Source organism: Lacerta agilis, chromosome 1 (genome assembly GCF_009819535.1).
Source record: "Lacerta agilis isolate rLacAgi1 chromosome 1, rLacAgi1.pri, whole genome shotgun sequence".
Taxonomy (NCBI): domain Eukaryota; kingdom Metazoa; phylum Chordata; class Lepidosauria; order Squamata; family Lacertidae; genus Lacerta; species Lacerta agilis.
Window position 1 is genome coordinate 79,990,552 of NC_046312.1, and position 21,433 is coordinate 80,011,984.

A 21,433-nucleotide genomic window follows, 5' to 3' on the forward strand; every position below is an offset into this window, starting at 1 on the left:
AACACAAAACACTTGGCTTTAGTGAAAGAGCTACATGAGAAGCTATTAGATCTACCCAAGAAGTGGGCTCCATACTCAGGAATACATTTTTTTTCACTGAACAAAATGCCCCTGGCCTTACCTCTGCGTTCCCACAACATTATTACAGTGAGAGCTCAGTTTACTTAGGAATTCCCATAGCAAAAGTCTACAGTCAATCCAACACGGAGACCAGCTGTTTGTTTTTATAGTTAACACCCAGCTTGCCAAATGCCTTCTTAACCACAATGTTGACTTCACTATTCCACTCCGGAAATTCCCCATCAGGCCGAGACTACAGCCTAGACATGAAAAGCTATCCAAAGGATCCGTGAATGGACGGTCCTTGCAGCCATGAAAGGAGCACGGAGAACATTGCCAGGGACTTCTATGGCTGCTGCCTTCTAAATTGGACCTGCTTGTCCAGTTCAACATGCCCTGGGATGCTAGGAGGGACCAGATGGGACTTCCACTCACTTATGCACAATGAGGCCTCTCTGCTTTGCCCGCAGCCTTAACGACAAACCTTTGCCAAGATAGTTTTAAAAAAAAAATTAAAGAAGAAGGCGGATCCCAGTTTGTAGTCCCTGCCTCCCTCAGGTAGCCCACTCACCGTCCAACGGCCAGCACACAAATTCTGGATGGCTCCTGCTGAAGCTTCTAAGATAGCTTGAGTTTTGCTCTCCTTCAACAGGGAAATATATATGCGGACAATTTCTGGCTGGAAGAGGAGCTCATAACCTAGCAAAATGGCAGATAAGGAAGTTTCACATCAAGCATGCCAAGCACCCAACAGGAACAAAGAAAGATGTCTTATCATGCACTTGGGTTTATTTAGTTCAACGCTCCAGGACCTTCTGGACAAGAAGATGGTTACCACTGAGCTATAACTCTTCCCCAAAGAGCTCCTCACAATATGGGTGGTGGGTGGGTGGGGGATAGCAGTGCCCCCTTGGTTTAAAAAAAAAACCCTTCCCATGGCAGACCTGATCTAGACACTCTGCTGGATCAATGCTATTCAGTCACCTTTCAGGTAAGGCAACTGCAGCCACAGAGCAAGAATGGCTATTTTCCAGCACACCTGCATGCCACACCTTTGCTGAGAAGTTCAAGAATCTCTCACCTTTAACCAAACCCTGTGCATGTCTCATGTCCTTTGCCTGCATTAAAGGCTGATCATGTGGGAGCTCACACAACAAGATGCCATACAGGATAGGTAGTTAACACAAACTTATACCGCCCCCCACCCCAAAATGAGAAAGGGGTACCTTTAAGAAGCTGCCTTAACCAGATCAGACTTTTGTCCATCTAGCTCAGTGTTGTCAATTCTGACTAGCTGTGGCTACTCAGCATCTCAAGCAGAGAAGCTTCCCTACTATCGGAAAACAGGAAGGCCCTTGCCCTTGCCCAGAAAAAGGGTAAGAACCATTACCTTTTGCAGGGGTTGGTCTTTTGGGGAAGTCTACGACATCGGTAGAAGGATCCTCTGTCGGTTTTTTACCTTGTAGGGAGGGAAACCCAAACAAACAATATTAGGAAATAAAGTGGGGAGGGGGAGAATTTCCAAAAGCTCTCCATCACCAACACACTGACCCCCGTACTGTTGGCGATAACTGGCAGAGGATCTCCAATCAGAGTCTTTGTGCAGTACTGCCACCAGAGATCCTTCAACTGAAGGGTGGGGAACCTGCGGTCCTCCCTAGGTTGCTGGCCTGCAATTCTCATGATCCCTGAGCACTGGGCATGCTGGCTGGGACTGACGGGAGCTGGAGTCCAGCAGCAACCAGAGGGTCATTGGCCTGATCCAGCAGGCTCTACTTCTGCTCTTTCCACCCCCATCCCACCCTTGCTTTAACTGGAGATGCCAGAAATGAATTAACGGATGCAATCTATTCTAAACAATTTACTAACATTTGACTGAACTAAGTACATTGTATATGCGAGGAATGCTTCCTGTGGGGTGGGAGTATAGGGGAATTGTTTGTTATATGTATTTTTAGAAACTGAAAGAAGAATTTTTGAAAATCAGGATTTCTACCACCGAACTACGGTCTCACTCTACCCCACTCTACTCAATTCAAAACTGCCAAGGCTAGAAAAGCACACAGACTAGCAGCCCTGCACAGCTGTCAAGCAAAACAGGCCTGACTTCTTGCTGTTCCGCACTAACCCCGCCACATCAGCATTGAGATTAGGGCCGGTGCTCTCCTGCCTCAGGCAGCTGTTGCACCACACGCCCTGCTCTGGCACTTTCACCACCCGCACCCAGGAAACATGCAGCGTGCAAGTCAATGCAATGTCTTTGGTTAGGATCCAAGAGGGAGGTTTTCTTGGGAGGCAATACAAACTGAGCATAATAATGCACAGCTGGCGCTCTCCCAATCTGCACCATCTACTCTGTTCAAGAGCAGTGTTTTCCCCCCGAGTTAACTATTGGGGGAGGAATGAATGTCGCAAAGACCAGGAGTGGCACAAGTCAAGTAAGCAGGAAAGGAAAACAAGCACAGCAGGAAACAGAGAATTAAGGAAAGGGCTCCTCTCGCTGCAGATGTCAGGCAAGACGACAAGGAGGTTACTTAGCTGTTTTTTCCATGGGCATTATTATCTCTCCCCACCCTCTGACATCTCATGATTTCATGTCTCAAAGAGAAAAGGTCAGTTCACACAGAGAGATTACACTCAGCTGAGAATTACAGCCAAGCGGCAGCTTTCTGACAGGCACCCATGTACAATACATGCATCTCCAAACATGCTTTGTCACATTCACATTTTGCACTTGCATCTGAGAAGGTGTGGCGCAGGGGAGACCAGCCTGTGACTCTCTAGAAGTTGCTGGACCCCTGGTTCCCATCATCCTTGACTACTGGGCTATGCCGGTTGGGCCTGACAGGACCCGGTAAACCAGAAATAGCTGGATGCCTGCAAGATTCCCCATCACAGGCAGCTTTGATGCTAGTCCGCTCTGCTCCCAGTGCTCCTTTCCTTGAAGGGAGTTCTTAGGTGCAACCCCAGCAGAATGCAAGACTATGAACTCAGCATTGTCTCCCAAGCAAGGGCAACGTATTCTTCAAGCACAGAACAGTACTGTGTGCTTGTGCTACTGGTCAGGTTTGGCCACAGCGGCGAGGAGGGCAGAGGAAAGCTTTGGAAGGAGCTTGCGAAGTCACATGTTTTATAGAAACAAGCATGTCCCTCCCACCCGCCCACCCCCTGGGAAAAAAGCTCAACTCACCTCTTGAGAACCACTCGTCTTTGGGCGGAGGAGGAGGAGAGGGGAGAAGGGAGGCAAGAGAGTAGAGATGCCAGCAGGATTCACAGGCCATTTGGAAGGAAAGCAAAAGAGAAGGGGAAACAGGCCACAAATTAGTCGAAAACCCCCATCCATCACCTTGATTGACACACCAAAAAGACCTGTCGTCAGGCCTTGAGAGATAAAAGAGCAGGAGAGCCAGGAAAAGTTACTGCAGCTATAGAATGCTTCAGTGGAAAAGCAGCAGCTTGTCCTTACAGGGCCAAGGACAACTTAAGCAGCACTCAGAAACATCTCTCCCTGCCGTCGCCTAGCCCGACCCCAACTATGCAAGGCTGGGCAGGGAACAAGACGATCCTACCTTTGCCTTTTTTGGCACCAAAGCAGCTGGCTGCATGGGGACCGGTGTTGTTGGTCGCATTGAGGGGCACTTCCTGGTAACGCTCTGCGTGGGGGATCTCACGGTGCACCTGGTAGGACAGGTTCCTCAGGAGGCAAACGCAGTTCTCCACAAGCTGGCAAAAGACAGACAGTTCCCCAAAATGGGCATCAAGGTCACAGAAATTCAAGAGGTCAGGAGTTGCGTGCACAAGAATAAGCAAGTGCAAGAAAGGTGGGAAAGCAGGAGCTCCAGTAGCATTCTGCACCTTGGGACAAGAATCTGGGGGTGGTGTGGGGGCATCTGACATCAGCGAAACATTCAGGCTATGAGCAAGAACCAATATGCCCTCTCCTCACTGATGGGCACTGACAGCAAGCCCTATCAAGATTAGATGCACCAAGGTGTTGCCCGTTAGGAACTGCCTAGTGCAACTGAGGGGGCCACCACCCGTGAGGCCCACACTGTCCATTTGCAGGTGTTGTCTGAATCCAAGCTGTGCCTGCAAACAGACTTCAAAGGGGCTTCCTGTATTCGCCAGCCAGCTGCTTACAGCAATCCACTGGAGCTTTGTCAAAGCCGGCTTGCTGGGTGGTGGTGCGGGACTAATGATCTGGCCCACCAGCTGATCCAGCTCCCCATCCTGATCTAAAAGGCGTCAGCTGGGGGGAGGTGGGGAGAGACAGGCTGCCTTAGTGCATCTGTGCAACATCCCAGAGACCCAAGTGGAATACCACTTTGTGAAGCAGCAGCTCCCTACAAAAGGGCAGGCGGGGCAAACATTCTGCCCTACTTTACAAGGATGGGTTTGGGGAAGAGAAAATAGATACATCTATGTGCTTTATTGGGAATCTCCTCTTTACAAAATGGGAGAGAAGTTCCTGCTGAGAATGCAAATTAAAGACTCTCCCTCAAGCCCCATAAAGCCTCTGATAACCACCCAGATGCCCCTCCTCATTCTCTCAGAAAAGGGGGAAACCCGAAGACAGGCAAACCCAGCACATTGCATTTGGTGCAGAAGAATCTCTCCCTCCCTTCCCCAAGAAGGGCAAGTGGAAACTAGAATAGGGCTACCTCCTCCCACACTCCCTTTACCTTGCTGTCTAAATCTTTCTGGCCAATCTCTGCTTGGACAATGTAGATGAGGGCATCCACTAGCCCATCACACTCCCGCAATTTCCGGCGGGCTTCACTCCTCTCTGAGCTGACATTTCTACAAAAAGAGAAAAAGAAACATTAGAAAGGCGGAGACACTATCAGGTAGTGACTGTTAAAGCCTGTCTGCTTTCCTGTGCTTAAATTTAGGCCACATTTTCACTCTCAAGTCTGTGCTGGGTTTGCGTGTGGAGATTTCAAGCCTCTGGTGGGAACCTTCAAACATCATGGCAGAAGCCTTTTCCAGCCTTTTCCTCATACCACCTGCTACACCATCCTAGTCGGGCTGATTGTAGACCTCATGGGCTATCTATTTCAGCTCCAACACTGCCTCTCTGACTGTCACCCAATTTTCTGCTGCTGCAGAAAACACACACAAGGCAGCCAGGAAGACCGGCAGCTTCATTTTGTTCCTTCTCTGTGTGGCCCATCTCTTAGCCCAGCCAGAATTAGGGGACAGACACCAGAGTACATTGCTCCAATGACCTGCGGTCAGGAATTTGACATTACGGCAAAGCAGGAGTTCTTTGGTTTTCTCAAATTATAGCACCTCCAGTTTATTAGAAGGCACCCATCTCAGCCCCAAGAGTCCAGTCTAATGGTTCATCTCACTACTACCAAAGCTACTCAAAGAGCTATGCAACTTGCTCCCAATAAGCTGGCAAGCATCAGGCTCGTCTTACATCTGCTAAGAACAGGGCCTTTTGTGTGGTGGCATCCGACTTTTGGAATGTGCTCACTGTAAACATCAGCCAGGCACCTACAGCAGGGTCATTCAAGCATGTGCTTAAAGCTCACCTGCAGGTCAACGGCCTCCAGCACACTGAGCACACAGGCATGCCTGGAGGTGCAGGGCAGCCCCAGCTTACCTAAGGCAGCCAATGGTGTTGGTGAGCACCGACTCCCACTCTATGTGGCGGGGTTTCGAGTCCTCACTGGGCTCCCTCTCCCATCCAGAGTGTGGGATGATGACCTCATCCGTGAGGGCATGTAAGGCGTTGTCGACAATGGCCATTTTTATCGAGTCATGAGAGGACAGGTTCCACAGTGTTCCTGTGCCAAGAGAAAGCATTTGCCTTGTCAAGGAGTGCCTGGAAGAGCTCTGACGCCTCCTCCCTCCCTCTGAGGGCCCAGAAATTACCTGTGATGACCTCAGTGAGGTCCATGTCGCGCGCCTTCCTCAGCAGCCGCACCAGAGCAGGGACACCGTCGCAGTTCTTGATGGCGATCTTGTTGTCCTGGTCCCGGCCATAGGAGATGTTCTTCAGGGCCCCACATGCCCCGTAGTGCACCTCCTTCTTGGGGTGGTCCAGCAGCTCCACCAGCACCGGAATGCCCTTCATCTTGCGCACCTCCGTCTTCACCTTGTCGTTGCGGTAGCACAGGTGCTGCAGGTAGGCCGCAGCGTTGGACTTCACCGCATCCAGGCGGAAGCCCAGCATGGCGATCACCTCAGGGAGCTCGGGCTGGCGCCAGTTGGGCGGGGGTGGGCCCCCTTTCTGCAGGCTATCCATGCTGGCTAGGCTGCCCCTCTCATGCTGGGCCAGGGGGGCCCAGTAGTACTGGTCTCTAGCCAAATCATCCACCAACATGTCCTCGTAACTCCTGCAAAGGAGGGGGGAAAGAGAAGCAAGTTACTTTGAGGATCCGTCAGTCATCCAAAGCAGCTGCACTACCACAGACAGGAAGCAGGCTGGTCTGCCCATCTATAGAAGAGATCTGCGGGACAAGGATTAAGAAGGGGTTCCACCATCACCTACCGCCTGTTTAAATTTCTTGGTAGGATAAGGTAACACAGGGACCCAGTCGTGGCACATCATCCCCACTGCTGCCACGCTAAAAGCTGAAAGTGTGGCCCAAAAAGTTGTGCCCAAACAGGCAATCCTCTAGCAGGAACAAGTGGTGGCAGAACTTCCCAGTATCACCAAGCAAAAAGGCCCTCTTTCCCTGCATCACCTTGACTTTCCCTTCTTGCTCATGTTTTCAGATACGTAGGCGACCACAGGCCCTCGGGGTCAAGCGCCCAAGTGCTGGGATTGTCTTGAAATTAGAAGCAGTCAATAACAATGACAGCAGCTTAAACTAGCAACTTACCGTATATACTTGAGTATAAGCCTAGTTTTTCAGCACACTTTTTGTGCTTTAAAAGCTGCCCTCGGCTTATACTCAAGTCAACCATTCCTTAAGAAGTGTACAAGAACGGTGGTTCTTTGCTCTCCCCAGGCAGCTTGTTCCATTCCTGAACTGCTCACATAAATGCAAACTTTAGACCCCAGAAGGCAGAAAGCCTATCAGTTAAGGAAGTATTAAAACCCCACAGGTGCTCACTTTCCCTGGCTCCTGCTTAAACAGGACAGGATCCCAGCCTTCTCTGTATAACACAAGGGAACATTGTGCTGTGGGTTAAACCACAGAGCCCTAGGGCTTGCTGATCAGAAGAATGGCGGTTCGAAACCCTGCGACGGGGTGAGCTCCACAGCAGCAAAGGAGGAAGAGGAAGGAGCAGCCCAAAGGGCTGCTTTGGGCTGCTCGTTCCTCCTCTACCACAGTGGCAAAGGTGAACCGGCTTATACTTGAGTCAATAAGCTTTCCCACATTTTTGTAGGGAAATTAGGTGCCTCGGCTTATATTCGGGTCGGCTTATACTCGAGTATATACGGTAAGCTGGGCTCAGGAAGAAATGGTTGTTGTTCTTAAAGAGGGGTGAGCAAGTTCCCAGGTAGTTTTGTCACTGGGGATTTTTCCAGCACCTTTCGCCTCCTTTAAGATATAGACATAGCTGTCAACCTTTTCCTTTTTTGCAGGAAATTTCCTTATTATAGCATTGGGAAACAACAGGGAGGGTTGACAGCAATGTATATAGCAGTGGGGAACAGCAGGGAGGGTTGACAGCTATGGATATAGACCAGTGTTTTTCAACCTTTTTTGGGCAAAGGCACACTTGTTTCATGAAAAAAATCACGAGGCACACCACCATTAGAAAATGTTAAAAAAATTAACTCTGTGCCTATATTGACTATATATAAAGTAATTCTCTTGAATTTTTCAATTTTTCCCACGGCACACCAGGCAACATCTCGCGGCACACTAGTGTGCCGCGGGACAGTGTTTGAAAAACACTGATATAGACACCTCTCGTATGTTACTGCAGCCTGGCCACCAGAGGGCAACTTGGCACCATCTGTGTCAAACCACAGGTATTGCATTTTGTAGGTCATCCAACCTGCTCCTGCCCCAAACACACCCAAGATTCAGAAGAGGACTTCCAGTGCTTTATTCAGCCAGGCCTTCCACTTTGCAATACTTCCAGTGTGCAGTAATTAAGCCAGGCAGACACTCCCGTTAGATTAAATGGTGAGATTTCAAGGACACCATAATTCTGACACGGCACAACTGTGCTACCACACACCCAAGCTGAACATACTCAAGATCTGCTTAGGAGCAAATGCCTGCAAATGCCTCTGGAGGTCTTATATTTCATGCAGGGTGCTGGCTTAACTCCCCAAGATCCCTTCTAAATATAAAAGCAAGACCTGCACTGCAAACTTGGCTCAGCCGTGAGATTCCCAACCTGTCCCAGTCACCCTCTTAAGGGGATGGCTGTGTGATTAAGAGACACTCTGTACCCTGGAAAGTGCGACTGAAGCAATAGATGGTGGGAGGGAGAAGAGAGAGAGAGAAAAGTGGGCAGGTGAAGGTGGGGAAGGGATGAGAGAGTGGTAGAAAAGGTCTTGGGACTGCTTTTAACATCCTCAAGGAAAGCAGAAGTCCCTTTCCCCATGGTGCTACAAGGACAAAATGGTTACAGGGGTCTGTAGCATCAGTATACCTTTTTTCAGAAACTATTCACATGGATGCAAGGTCTGCAACATGCAGTAAAACAGATGCTTCCACTGCCTTAAAGGAACAGAACCGTTGCCTCCTCATGGAAATGTAGTCCCTCTAACACTTGGTTTTCCTGTTAATGGATTTATTTGGGGCCTATATAACTCAGTGTACAAGCACAGGAGACAGGACAAGATTTGATACCAAGAGCTCTTCAGCTTTTGCAATAATAATATAAAAAGCTTTCAGGTCCTCACAGTCATGGAAGAAGCTTAAACAGTGTCCAAGGAAGGTTCTTAGGTAAAGATGGAGATGGCCAAGGAACCCCCCAACCCTGAGATCAGTCTCACAGGCTTAATGTTCTGGGTTGCTCCACATTCCTTTAAAACATTCTTACTGCTGGAAACAGAACTGCACAAGGAGGACCCAGGAAGTCTCACCAGGAACTTATCTCCCACTTTGGGAGCAGAGTTGTGTGTGGCTGGTTAAGCTGTGCTCCATCTCTCCAATCTGCAAAGCATGCAAAGCTTCCCCACTCCCCATTTAAAATGCAGCAACCAGGATCAGCATCCTCAGCACCAAGTCCCTGGGTCATTATCTATACCCATGTGCAATGCATAGTTCTAAAAGCAAGTAAGCCCACACTGTTGATACACAAACCAAGCGTGCACAAAGAAAGCAATGTCAAGATTACCCAACTTTACACCCCCCCCCAAATCTATCCTGGACACCCACACACCAAGATGATGAGGATGATGATGAGGAGGAGGATGAATATTATTATTATTCATCTGAGACCAAACTCAAGACTTGTTTTGCTTTTGCCAAACTACCCCACTGCTTTGCAACCCAAAAGGAGACAGCAAGATGTGCATCTTCGCAGACTCCTTCAGAAATGGGGTCCAGCAGAAATCCCCAGCCCCCCCCCTGCTTTCAGGGTGTAAACACACACAGTGCATCTCCAACACCTGTCATTTGTGCCCACGCAGATGCACTGCCAAGGACGTACACCTAAGGCCTCCTCCACCCACTGTCTGGAGCGGTTTTGTACATATGAATGTTGGGCGGAAGGGGACCTAATGGGAAGAGCTCCTTCCTTTGCAGCTTCCTCGCTGAATCAACTTAGGGGGAGCCACAGCTTAATAGCAAAGCACAGTCTGATCCAGGACTGGGGAGCCTCTCAAGGGACAAGGAATCATATCTGCATGGTGGAGCTGTCATGCTTTACATGTAAATGGTCTCTCAAGATCAGGCTCTGGCGCCTGTGGTTAGGAAAAGAAAAGGAAGTGGGTAGCAGCAGCAACATTGGGAGAGATGTTTGTGCAAGACCAATTAGAGCTGGTGATGGACAACACCAGAGTAGCTGGGAAACCAGCCCAAGTCAGAGGAAGGCACTTCTTCATAACCTCAGCATACTGCCTGATCGCCATATCCAAGCCTTGGCCAGGAGTGGGATCCTGACAGAGTGGTTCCAAAGCTGGAATGGAGGAAGCAAGTGGTCCCATGGGGTGAAAGAGGCAACCGAGGAGTGTGGGGCCCCAATGAATGTCACCTTAAATCATGGGGAGGGCAGAAGGCATAGCCTTCATTTTCATCTTCAAATATTCAAGCAGACATTCCGGGGGCTGGGGGGGGGGGGCTGGGACTGCTTGTATGATCAATTTTCCATGTTTTTAAGACACAGGTGGGGAACTTGCAAAACGCATGCAGCACCTCCCACCCCCCAAAAAATGGAGAGAGAAAGAGATAATACAGGTGATTGAAGACAAGAGGGGGTGTGTTTTTGTGTGTGTGTGTGTGTGACAGAGAGAGAGAGAGAGAATTCTCTCCACCGCTAGTATTCAGCCCCTAACCACTTTCCCACCAAATAAATGTGTTCCTCTGCCCTGAAAAAGTTGCTCTGCCCAGCTAATAAGAAGCCAATTCCCTAGTCAAGGTTTGCTCTGATTCAAAGTTAAATGCCTGAATGAGAGTGGACAGGTTTCAAGATTCACCTGCTCTTTAAGCAGAGATGGTAATAATCCAGAAAGCAACCAGGTTTTAGTCAGTGAACACTGCAGCTTTGGAAAGGCAGAGCCCATTGGTTTTAAACGGACTGGTTGCTGAAAAATTTATTTTCCTCCACTTTGTTTTAAAGTGATTTGTGATTTAACACTGTTGCTTTGGTTTTATTTTGTTGTTTCTATTATTATGTGTGCTTTGAAAAAATCCTGTAAGCTGCCTCAGAGAACTCTTGATTATTGGGTGGCCTATAAATTGCAAACACAAATTTTTTTTTGGGGGGGGGACATCCCTTATCAGGCAACATGATTTCAGATTTCATATCCATATCTGTAGCAAACATATTCTTGTCAAGCTGGCTTGTGGTTAAATGTTCTTGCTGTACCTCATGCCACGTTTTTAAAAAACACCAAGAACATAGTTGAAGCCACATTTACAGGGCACGATGCACATATTATGGAGGGTTTGAAGAGGAAGGGAACTTATGTCCAAGCAAGACAAATTTGAGTTAGCCCACTAATGAGAGCTGAAAGGGTGTCTTCTGACTCCTTAATGCTTCACTTCCAATTTTTCAGCATTTTAACAGCCTGTGTTCAACGAGGAAGCTGCCATTTTTTATTTTGGTTTAAAAGTGCATTAAGCTTTTGCTTTCATGGATTCTCACAAGTGATTCCTCAGGAGCTGTATGGTGCCCAGCCCAGTTCCAAAGTACTGCTTCAGACTGGCGGTTTTCAGCATATATTTTGTAGGAAACCCATCAAGGAAATTTGCTATGGCAAGCAATGAGGCTTCCACCCAAGGCGGGGCCTACCATTACCTCCCTCCTTTCTTGAATGGCCACTGTTGCATGGGGTTCATTCAACAGTGAACATTCAGAACAATAGCACAGCCTGAAAGGCCTGGCCAGTGGCCTACATAAACAGAGACAGCACCCTAATATCCACTGAAACACAAAAGGACAGGCAAATATCAGCTCCTTATCAGACAAGTCAGTGTGGAAATAAGTCCCTCAAGGAAGTCAGTCTGAAGACCACTGTGCTCCAGACTGCAAGTGTCCAAGCTGCCATCTGGAGGCAAAGTACCGTTGACTTGGCAGTTGCTTTCCAGCTTGAAAACGTGTTCATACAAGACACTCGCATAGCTCTGGGTTATTTTTGAAACCACAAATACTGTTCCCTACATGCCCTAATCTCTTAGATCACAGAGCATACAAGAGACACTCGTCCAAGCTTTAACCCCTCCCTTCTCACTGCAAGGGATTCGAACTGGGGCTCTTCAAAGGGCAACACTTGGGTCTGGCAGCTGTTCTGGGAAACTGCATCAAAACCGTCATATCGTCTCAAAGCAGCAAACCAACCCGCACAACTTTCCGTGTGAAAATACGAGAGTGGGGGGTGGGGTGGGGGGAATCAATCCTCTACAGTGGCTTACTGTCAGACCACATCACCTCCTGATGTTTTTCATGCATGCCTCAGAAGTTTAGCAGAATGCTCACAAGTGGATCTCCTGACCTTCATGGCAGATTACTGAGCTAGAGGACACTGAACATACTAAAAGGCTGTTGAGGACTTTCTTCACAAGGGCAAGCTGCCAAGTCACAATGGTTAAAAAAAAAGTAGTAAAGTTCAGTTCCTTACTCAGAACAAATAAAGATGTTATCTGGCTAGTTACCACCATAGGAAAGAGAATAGACAACAGACACGCACACACAGCTCAAGTCAGGAGGTGGCAGGGCAAGGAAAGAGCTCAGTTGGTAAAGCATGAGACACTTAATCTCTAGGTGGTGGGTTTGAGTCCCATGTTGGGCAAAAGATTCCTGCATTGCATGGGGTTGGACTAGATGATCCTCATGGCCCCTTTCAACTCTGCAATTCCATAGATTCCATGGAGCCAGTGTAGCAGAGTGGTTAGAGTACTGGACTAGAACCTGGGAGACCAGGGTTCAAATCCCCAATCAGTGTTGAAGCTCAATGGGTGACCTTTGGTCAGGCATTCTCTCAGACTGACCTACCTCACACGGTTGTCGTGAGGATAAAGATGCGGAAGGGGAAAGAACCATGTATACCACCTTGAGCTTCTCGGGGAAAGGTGGGAAATATAATAAATATAGTTTATTCAACCTTTATTTGCTTGCACAAAGCACAGCAATTTCAGAACTGGCAGTCAAACTCCACGCTTGGAAATTCTACTGGAGCAGCTTTTATGCATCAATGTTAACTGTGCGGGTCACAGGTCAGAACAATACAACACAGGAAGGAGCCGCTTTTCTATAATCATGTGAGCAAGTCACTTAATTGTTCACTCCTCTGGCTAAACTTAAGATGCCACATACATTATCAGCAAAAAACAAAAACAAAACCTGAGGTTATGGGCATTTTAAGCTGTCCTGGGTTTTCATGCGTTGCTTTTGTTATTGTTAAATTTGTATCCCGCCTTTCCACCAAATCATGCTCAAAACAGCATCAAAAAAATCCCTTTATTGTTCCTGACGAACTAATGAAACAGAATAATTTCCACAGAAAAATGAAACACTGCACCATCACCACCTGTCCAGCAAAAGCAGTCCCAACTGGGATGGGGTAGGACTGCAGCTGCTCTGAAGTAATTTGAGAATCCTCAGGAGATCCTGAACACAGATCTCCTATGCGTTCTTGGAGATCTTGTTTATCTGTTGAGAAGCCAAAACTGGATGAAGTTGTCCATTCAGACCCAAGCACGAGGTTTTGCAGAATTTCAGCCTCCCCTAACCCACCCTACCCTGATCAGTCCTGGGCAACAAACCCATTGTTAACATTCGTGAAGTCATTCGGGCAAGAGAAGCCATCACTCTGCTCCATCAAGAACCTGCAGAGTTTAGAAGCTGTGCAGGTCAAGCAGAAGACACCCCTTCTACACCTCAGTTCTGCAGCCAAAAGCTACCACAACTGATTACTGACAAAGTCACGTACTTCAGGGGTTAGCCAAGGTGGTCAAAATTCTTCCTCTCTGACAGCAATGTCCAACAGCAAAGAAGTATTACACAAGAGAAGTCATTTTACATACCTTTAATCCATGTACTTTAATCTGCAGAATATACAGTGGAAGGGGGTGAAATCGTACTGAGGGTGAATACTCTGGGTCAACACTGAGCGAAGGACAGGGAGAAGCACAAGCTGACATGAAGCAGCAGAAGACAGGTAGGAGACCACAGAAGAGGAATGGAGACTGTGCCGTGGAGTTTGCCACTATTCAGCTCCATTATACCAAAAGCCTGAACTTTTAACAACCCTCTTTCTATTTATTGGTTCCACAATAAATCAGGGGATTTAAGTCTGGGTGGTTGGGATGTGGGGGTTTTTTTTTTCAATGGAAGCTGATATTCGCAAGATCATACTACACCCAAGTATAGAGCAAGGGGACAGGCCTTTATTGTGGGATCAGTGCTTCTCACACAAAAGTTTTTCGCAGCATCCACACAATGCTGGTGCCATCAGCCTACTATAATTGGTCATTTTGTGGTGACCAAGACAGTTTTAGATTTCCAAATATGACCCCAGGCCACAAAAAAACACCTGGTGAGCCCTAGGTTTATCTATTTATTTAGTAAGATTTATACACCATGCAAGCATCTGAATCTTGATACAGAGCCCTGAAGCCCCTGGCTCTACACCTGTGAACCAATCACTGCTACATGTATGTGCAACAGAAAAATGCTGTTCATACAGTGTCTTCTTGGCAATGGAAAGCATGAACCCACAGCTGTGCAACAGCAAGGCTCATTTTTATGCTGCAGTGACAACAGGGTTCATTGTCACAATGGGAAGTGTACCTTATAGTACCGGTACCAGAGATGCCATCCTATTATAGTTAGGCCTTATCTAGGACCTTAATGAGACTCCGCATACACACACACTCTAAGAATTCTTCACAAGGGTCCTGCAGAGCTAGCTTAGTATCATCCCCACATTGAAGGTGGAGGATGCTGCAGAGGAGGACTCATGGAGTGGCTTGCTTAAGATCACCTAGCACACGGCAAGACGTGACATGTGAATGGGGACTTTTCACCCAGAAAATAGCCATCACACTGAACTCTCAATATACTTCTCTTGAGGCCAAAAAGAGCACAAGCCCCACAAGCTCCGTACAATTATCACCAGACATTCAGCGGCACATTTTTGGAAGGTTTACTGGAAAGAACATTTTCAGCCTTTTCCTTTTAACTGAAGGGACAAAGGCAGATGAGCAGAGTCCTCTAGAAAAATTCTGCTCATCCCTGAATCCCAAGGCAAAGTTTGTACAACTCTAAAGCTCGCTTTATAGACTGCATTGTCACTCGGAACGACAGTAGTGTCTCAAAGAGCTATGGTAAAAGCATGTCTTCTCCATGTTTCTCAAGAATGAGCGCATGTCCACCCCTCCAGCATCGCTTTAACAGATTCTATATCATGGCAGAATCATCGCCACCATCTGCCCTAGAATACCAAGCAGAATGCTCCTACCTGAGTCTCTGGCGGGGGTCGGAGGGAGTCCCAGTCCGCCTGGCAGTACCATAGTCTGGCATGGTGCCGTAATCGAGGTCGTCGTATCCCATGCTGCGCTGGTCGTCCTCCAACCCGTAAGGCTCTGGGTGGAAGCGGTTCAAGTCCATGTTGCTTCCCCCTACCCGCACCTGTGGCTGAGGCCCATAGACATCCTGCCGACTGGGGGCCCGGTAGCCGTCCATGGAGGGGCGGTAGCGCTCGTCAATGCGCGTCACGCGGGACAGGCTGCCGTAGTTGTGCTCGCTGCCGTGGTAGCTGTCCTCGTACGGGCGGCCGTAGCCGTCTGGGTAGTGGTAGTTTCGCGGGAGGGTAGCTGTGCCCGGCTGGCTCATGTAGGCCCCAGGGCCGCCATTGGTGTTTTTCCTGAAGTTCCTATCCATGGTCTGAATGTAGTTGTTGGGGACTGGAGAGCCATCCACAGGCAGCCCATCGGGGCCAACAGGAACTTGCTGCACTGTGCGCGTGGTCATGGTCTTCACAACCTTCTTCACCTACACAACAGTAACGGGAGCTGTTAGGCATCTGCCAGCGCCTTTGACCCCAAAGTAGTCAGTGCTGAGCTTGAATCACTGGTTTCTTTGTGGTATTTCCCCATTACTTCCACATGGCCTTGCTCTTTTTACCCTCCGTGGCTCTTGTTCTGGGCCGTCTTTCTAGACGGCGGGGTAGCTAATGTGGCACCCTCCAGATGCTGGACTACAACTCCCATCATCCTTTGCCATTAGCCATGATGCAAGCCGGAAGCTCAACACCATATGGTGGTACTCCTTTCATAGACCTTTGCAGGTGCCTGCAAAACTTGTGCACTGCAGGCGAGTTAAGTCCAACCCTAAATGTTTTCTTGCTGAGAGCACAGGCAGAGCTGCAGTTCTCAGAATCCCACTCCTGGGACACTTTGGTTAAGCACAATGCAATATTGCCCAGTGGGTTAAGCCTGGCTAAGCTATTAGGAGCTGGTGGCAGAATCACACATTCCCTCCTTCCTGCCCAGCTTATATTCTGCTCCTTGGTGAGTTCTATCTGCTGTCTACATCACCACCAATAAACATGAATGGCAGTTAGGCCAGGCAGGTTGAATTCATGCTCCCAGAAGTGAGGGAGGGGAGCGGGTGCAATCCTGCAGGCCTCCCTCTACTGGTGAATTAAGTTGCCTTCACTGTGCCTGCATAGACTTTTGGGGATAACAAATGAAGCAGCGAAAACTACTTTAGATCACTGCATAGAGGCAGCTGCCACTAATGGAAATTTAAAACACCACTTGTTTGGGTGTTCTAAGCCCCTGTCGAGTGTCTGGTACACACAAGCCTAATCTCTTCCCGACCCAGCTCCTAAGTAAGGGGCACATTTCACAACATCAGAACCTGCAATTCTTCTCAAGCTTCTCACCGTGGTCTCTGTACGGCGGGTTTTCCCATCATCAGAGGTCTCTACCGAAATAACTGACATGGCGCCCTCGGGGTCCTCCTCCATGGTGTAGGTCTCTTCCACAATCTGTCCTGGGTCTTGCATCCTGGGAATGCTGCTGTATATGAGGTGGCTGTGGTCCTAAGGAGACGAAGATACAGATCAGCAGCAGCCCAATTCTGCCCAGACAATTCTGCACACTTCCCATAAGACAGCCACAGTCTGCCAAGTTCCCTTTAATACCCAGTCTCTCTCTCAGAAAGCGCATACACAAAAAGGGGTTTTTCTTCTTCTTTAGACATTGCTATTTAAGGCTTTTGAACCCAAGTTCCAGTTCAAACCACAGTAAATCCATGCAACAAAATAGGATGTCAACTACCGAGTGGCTTTCCTTTCAACGCAAGAGTAGAAGAGAAAGTGACTCAGACTTCCTCTCCGCGTGCATAAGAGGTTTCTCAACATTTTATGGAAGAAAAACGTAGGGCCATCCCACCCACCACACCCAGACCGGGCTACAGATTGGAGAGCCTCAAAGAATCCAGCCAGAATTTTCACATCAGGCTAGATCCCCTTGAAAAAAGCAACAGCACCTTCAGCAAACTAGTGCCACCTGCCAGAAAGAAGTTTTCAGTTCCGTTCTTTACCTGTGGTCCGTTGAGTTTCAGTTCAGAGAATTTCTGTCTCTCCAGGTCAGCATTGCCCAAGAAACGGCCGTTCTGTAAAAGAAAATAGTGGCGCAATTGTGTCCAGCGTCAGGGAAAATAAGGGGGCGGGGGGGGGAGTGGAAGTCACCTGTGGCAATTGAGCAAGTTCAGCCATGGTGAGTTTATGGCTCACCATAAAGTGAAGAAGCTGGAAGGCTGGCCTGGCGCAATTAGCAAGTAACACGATACATATAGGGTTGCACAGTGTTAGGTAGCTCCTTAAGAGGTTTACGCTTCCTCACAGGTGGAGAGAGGAACGGACAAGTTCTCCTATCCATCTATGAAACCCTATGCAGGGAGAGAATGCAGCATCCCAGAGTGAACTCAAAAAGACTGCATGCTGCTACAACACCGAAAGGCACCAAGAGCTCTTAACTAAGGTAGCTAACCAAAGCACACGGAAGATCACCTTGAGAGAACAGTTCAGAGACTGGGAAAAGCAGCCCATGGCCACAACAGCTCAAAAGTCTCAAGTCCCATCTCCATCCTACAGAAAGAATGAGGGTGACCCATCTCAGCAGATCTCTCCCCTCCAAAGTGAAAGGGAATTAAAAGCAGGCTCTTCCAAGTAGAGCACTCAAGTTCAACACCACCTTGCAGACCTGCAGCTCTGTTCTTGTGTGCATCCCAAACAGTTTCCATCCCTGTTGGAGCAGAACTTCTGAACTTCTGCACTAAACAGGACTCGAAATAGCAACCGCAAGCTTAATAAGTATCCTTCGGCGCTGTCTACTTGCTCAACCCTACCCTTGAGGTTGAGAAGTACAAAAGGCAAATAGCTAGCAGTAATCAAACGGAAAGGGAAAGGCAAGATGAGCTTGGCTTAAAAGCCTAAAAAAAAAAAAGTCATCTGGGGGTTTTCTCCACATCTACCTGGGACATTTCCTCCATGCTACTTCATCCTGGTGTGTCTGAATTTGAGGGCATTTTGCTATCAAAGGACGAGGGTTGCCATTATGAGCAAGGAGAGGTTCGTTTTACTGTCTGGCTTTCAGCAGTCAGTAATTCTTTGGGTTATTGTTCCTTTCGTCCACCTCATCTGTTAAGAGATCTCTTTTTGCCAGATACATGACCAGCAGCTAGGGCAAGGAAGTTTTGATTGTTCTACAGCAGCTTAAATGAAGAACTCTAGCTTATTATTATTTTTTAACACTAAGACCACCATATCCAGGATGTTCTCTAGAAAGCACTACAGCAGCTAACTCCACTTCTCTGCTGGGCATCCCGTTACACAGATACAAACTCTGAACCATCAGTAATCAATACAAGCACACACTGGCCAACTTCAAGCCTAACACTAAGGCAAACCATGGCTAACCATGAGGGAATGAGTTTGGAGGTACTCTGAGCAAAAATCACAGCTGGTTTGCTCCTGTCCTGCTGCTGTTACCCAGAGTTAAGCCATGGTTTGGCCTAGCATTACATCCAAACCACAAGTTGTAGCCAAGGTTTGCTTATGACTTACCAGGCATGACTCATTTGGAGTGAGGTAAACCAGGTGGCGCTGTGGGTTAAACCACAGAGTCTAGGGCTTGCCGATCAGAAGGTCGGCGGTTCGAATCCCTGCCACGGGGTGAGCTCCCGTTGCTCGGTCCCAGCTCCTGCCCACCTAGCAGTTCGAAAGCACATCAAAGTGCAAGTAGATAAATAGGGACCGCTCCGGTGGGAAGGTAAATGGCGTTTCCGTGTGCTGCTCTGGTTCGCCAGAAGCGGCTTTGTCATGCTGGCCACACGACCCGGAAGCTGTCTGTGGACAAACGCCGGCTCCCTCGGCCTATAAAGCGAGATGAGCGCCGCAACCCCAGAGTTGGACACGACTGGACCTAATGGTCAGGGGTCCCTTTACCTTTAAACCATGAGCCTGGTCTTGAAGGTCACAATAAGCCAAGCCATGGCTTAGTTTTTAGTACTGAGGCGGCGGCAGCAGGACTAGAAGAAATGTGAAGTGGCCGCACGTTTTGCTCCAGGTACCTGCAGGCTCACTCATCCATACTTCAATGTGTTTGGGCTTAGTATTATAGGTGAACCAGACTTCTAAGTATGGTATGATATATACTACTGGTCTTCATGAGTTAAAATGGGAATAGGAAGGACAGAATCCTAGCGTTGGAAGGGACCCCAGGCTTAACTAGTCCAACCCTCTACAATGGAGGAATTGCAGCTAAAGAATCCCTGACAGATGGCCAGCCAACCTCTGCTTAGAAGCCTCAAATGAAGGAGAGTCCACCACTTTCTGAGAGGTGGATTCCTTTAAAGGAGGGGGTCTGTCTTCCAAGGTGAAGCACTTCAGTTTCTACTTCAACATGGATGGTGGTCTTTATTTCATATGACACTAGGTACTGTGAAAGCAAAATCTAGCCACCCACTCAATATTGGTTGCTCAACCTCTCCATGATACCACTTCCTAAACAGAGCAGTTGTCTAGGGTTAGCCACAGAACAGGCACTGGCCTGCAAAGTGTAGAATGTCAAAGCCCTTGGGCCAAGTTGCCCAGCAAACCATCCCCGACAGAAGCCACACTACCAAGGCGGCACTCCAGCAGGCACCACTTGAGTCCAGAAGCCGACAAGCGTCCCGCTTGCCCACCTCACCTGAGGTGATTTTACCTGGTGCCGGCGGGTGAGGGTGCCGTTGGCCATGGTCTGGCTGGCATCCTGCGGGGAGACGCGGACGCGCTCCAGCTGTGCAGAGACATGGCGCCGCTCCTCCTCCAGTGCCCGCGTCAGCTTCTCAAACTGCGCCTCCTGCTCTTTGACGGAGGCAAGTATACTGGCAGTCGACTCCACTTCCGAGTCATCCATGGTTGTGAAGGCCCCACACGGGGGGAGGGCGGGTGCAAGGCAGGGAGATGCCACGGGGTTGGAGGGAACGGACGTCACACAGAAAAGGGGGCTGGAGGGGAGAAGGGAGCCCCTCACTTCACACACAAGAGTTGGGGAGAAAGTAAGAAGAGAAAGATTTAGATCACAGAAGAGAGAATTTGTTGCGTTGTTTAAAAAAAAATCAAAACTTGGGAAAAGGCCAGAGTTCTGCTTCATTTTCCCCTCCCACAAATCAACAGAGCAGGGGAAGGAGAAGACAAATTTTCTCCCTCCTAGCCTCCCCAAGGCAAACAAGTGCAAAAGGAAATTCGATCCACAGGGGTGCTCCTTCAGGAGAGAAGTGGCCGTGGCAAATTATGTTTCATGGCTTCTTTTCTGCAGGCTCTTCTCAAAAGTGCAGGCCAGATTCTGGGAAGGACAGGCCCGGGTTTCTGGCACCCAAAGATGCTTGAGGGACAGTTTTAATGGTAATACTCAGGATTTTAAACCAGTGGCCCTATTGGGGGTGGCCATGATTTCCCTCTAGGCTGACTGTGCTGTGGCCTTTTCTCTACTTCCCCTGCAGTTTGGCCCACTTGCTCCCAACAAATCTCTCACGTTATGCGGACGGTGTACCCTTCTAACATGAAGCACTTGGTTGAATCCCACTCTCAGCAGGAAACAACAAGCAGGAGGAAGGAGATTGGTGTGTGGGTTATTCAGAAGCTACCTGGTATATGTTGCCTTTCCAAGCTTAGCTCTGTGTGCCTTTTAATGCATAGGAGAGGGAACCCTGGCCAGGGAATAGGAGTTTGGTTTATGTCTCCAGCACTAACGCTTTTCCTGTAACGCAAGACTGGTCCAAATAGCCTTGGCTTTTAAACACAGAGCAACCATTTGTTCATCCTCAGGAGTGACACTCTCAGTAATGCCACATGCTCCCAAGATTTGTCTCGTATCTACCTAACACCAGGACTTGTTCAGTGTGGTGGCACAAACCCTTTGGAATGCGCCCCCAATGAACATCACTCAGGCATCTACGGTACTGGCATTTAGGGGCCTGCTTAAAAGCTGATCTGCTCATCCAGGCTTCCCCCTGGGAAATGATCCAATTATGTATTTGAGGCACTAAGCTGATCTTCTGGTTTGTGATGCATTTTGTATTGGTTTTATGTATATAGTTTTACTGTTCATCTTATGCTGCCCACTGTCATGGCTTTTTCCCTTAATGTTGGCAGAATAGATTTTTTTTGCAAATAAATCTTAGTGGTCCCTCAATACTGCCCTATTAATCCTGAAGAGGTCGTCGCAAGAGCCGCCTCATATTTAAAATGTGGCCTTTTGATATGGCTGCAATTTCCAAATTCCACTGCATC

General features: G+C 48.4%; 1 protein-coding gene across 8 annotated transcripts in view; it reads right to left on the reverse strand.

Annotated features, from left to right (window-relative positions):
• CTNND1 (catenin delta 1) overlaps positions 1-21,433 on the reverse strand; it is a 57,909-nt gene that overhangs the window by 7,952 nt on the left and 28,524 nt on the right. For 5 of the 8 annotated variants that reach the window (XM_033157984.1, XM_033157964.1, XM_033158012.1 and 2 more), the window contains exons 3-13: positions 19,863-20,173; positions 17,197-17,268; positions 16,535-16,693; positions 15,107-15,639; positions 5,944-6,407; positions 5,672-5,855; positions 4,743-4,860; positions 3,630-3,783; positions 3,251-3,268; positions 1,451-1,519; positions 632-759 (exon numbers count right to left, since the gene is read on the reverse strand). In XM_033157984.1, the coding sequence (XP_033013875.1) occupies positions 632-759; positions 1,451-1,519; positions 3,251-3,268; positions 3,630-3,783; positions 4,743-4,860; positions 5,672-5,855; positions 5,944-6,407; positions 15,107-15,639; positions 16,535-16,693; positions 17,197-17,268; positions 19,863-20,057 (2,094 nt within the window). In that variant the 5' untranslated portion in view covers positions 20,058-20,173. The remainder of the gene's footprint in view (positions 1-631; positions 760-1,450; positions 1,520-3,250; positions 3,269-3,629; positions 3,784-4,742; positions 4,861-5,671; positions 5,856-5,943; positions 6,408-15,106; positions 15,640-16,534; positions 16,694-17,196; positions 17,269-19,862; positions 20,174-21,433) is intronic. The other 3 variants (XM_033158020.1, XM_033158028.1, XM_033157993.1) reach the window with 2 other exon arrangements.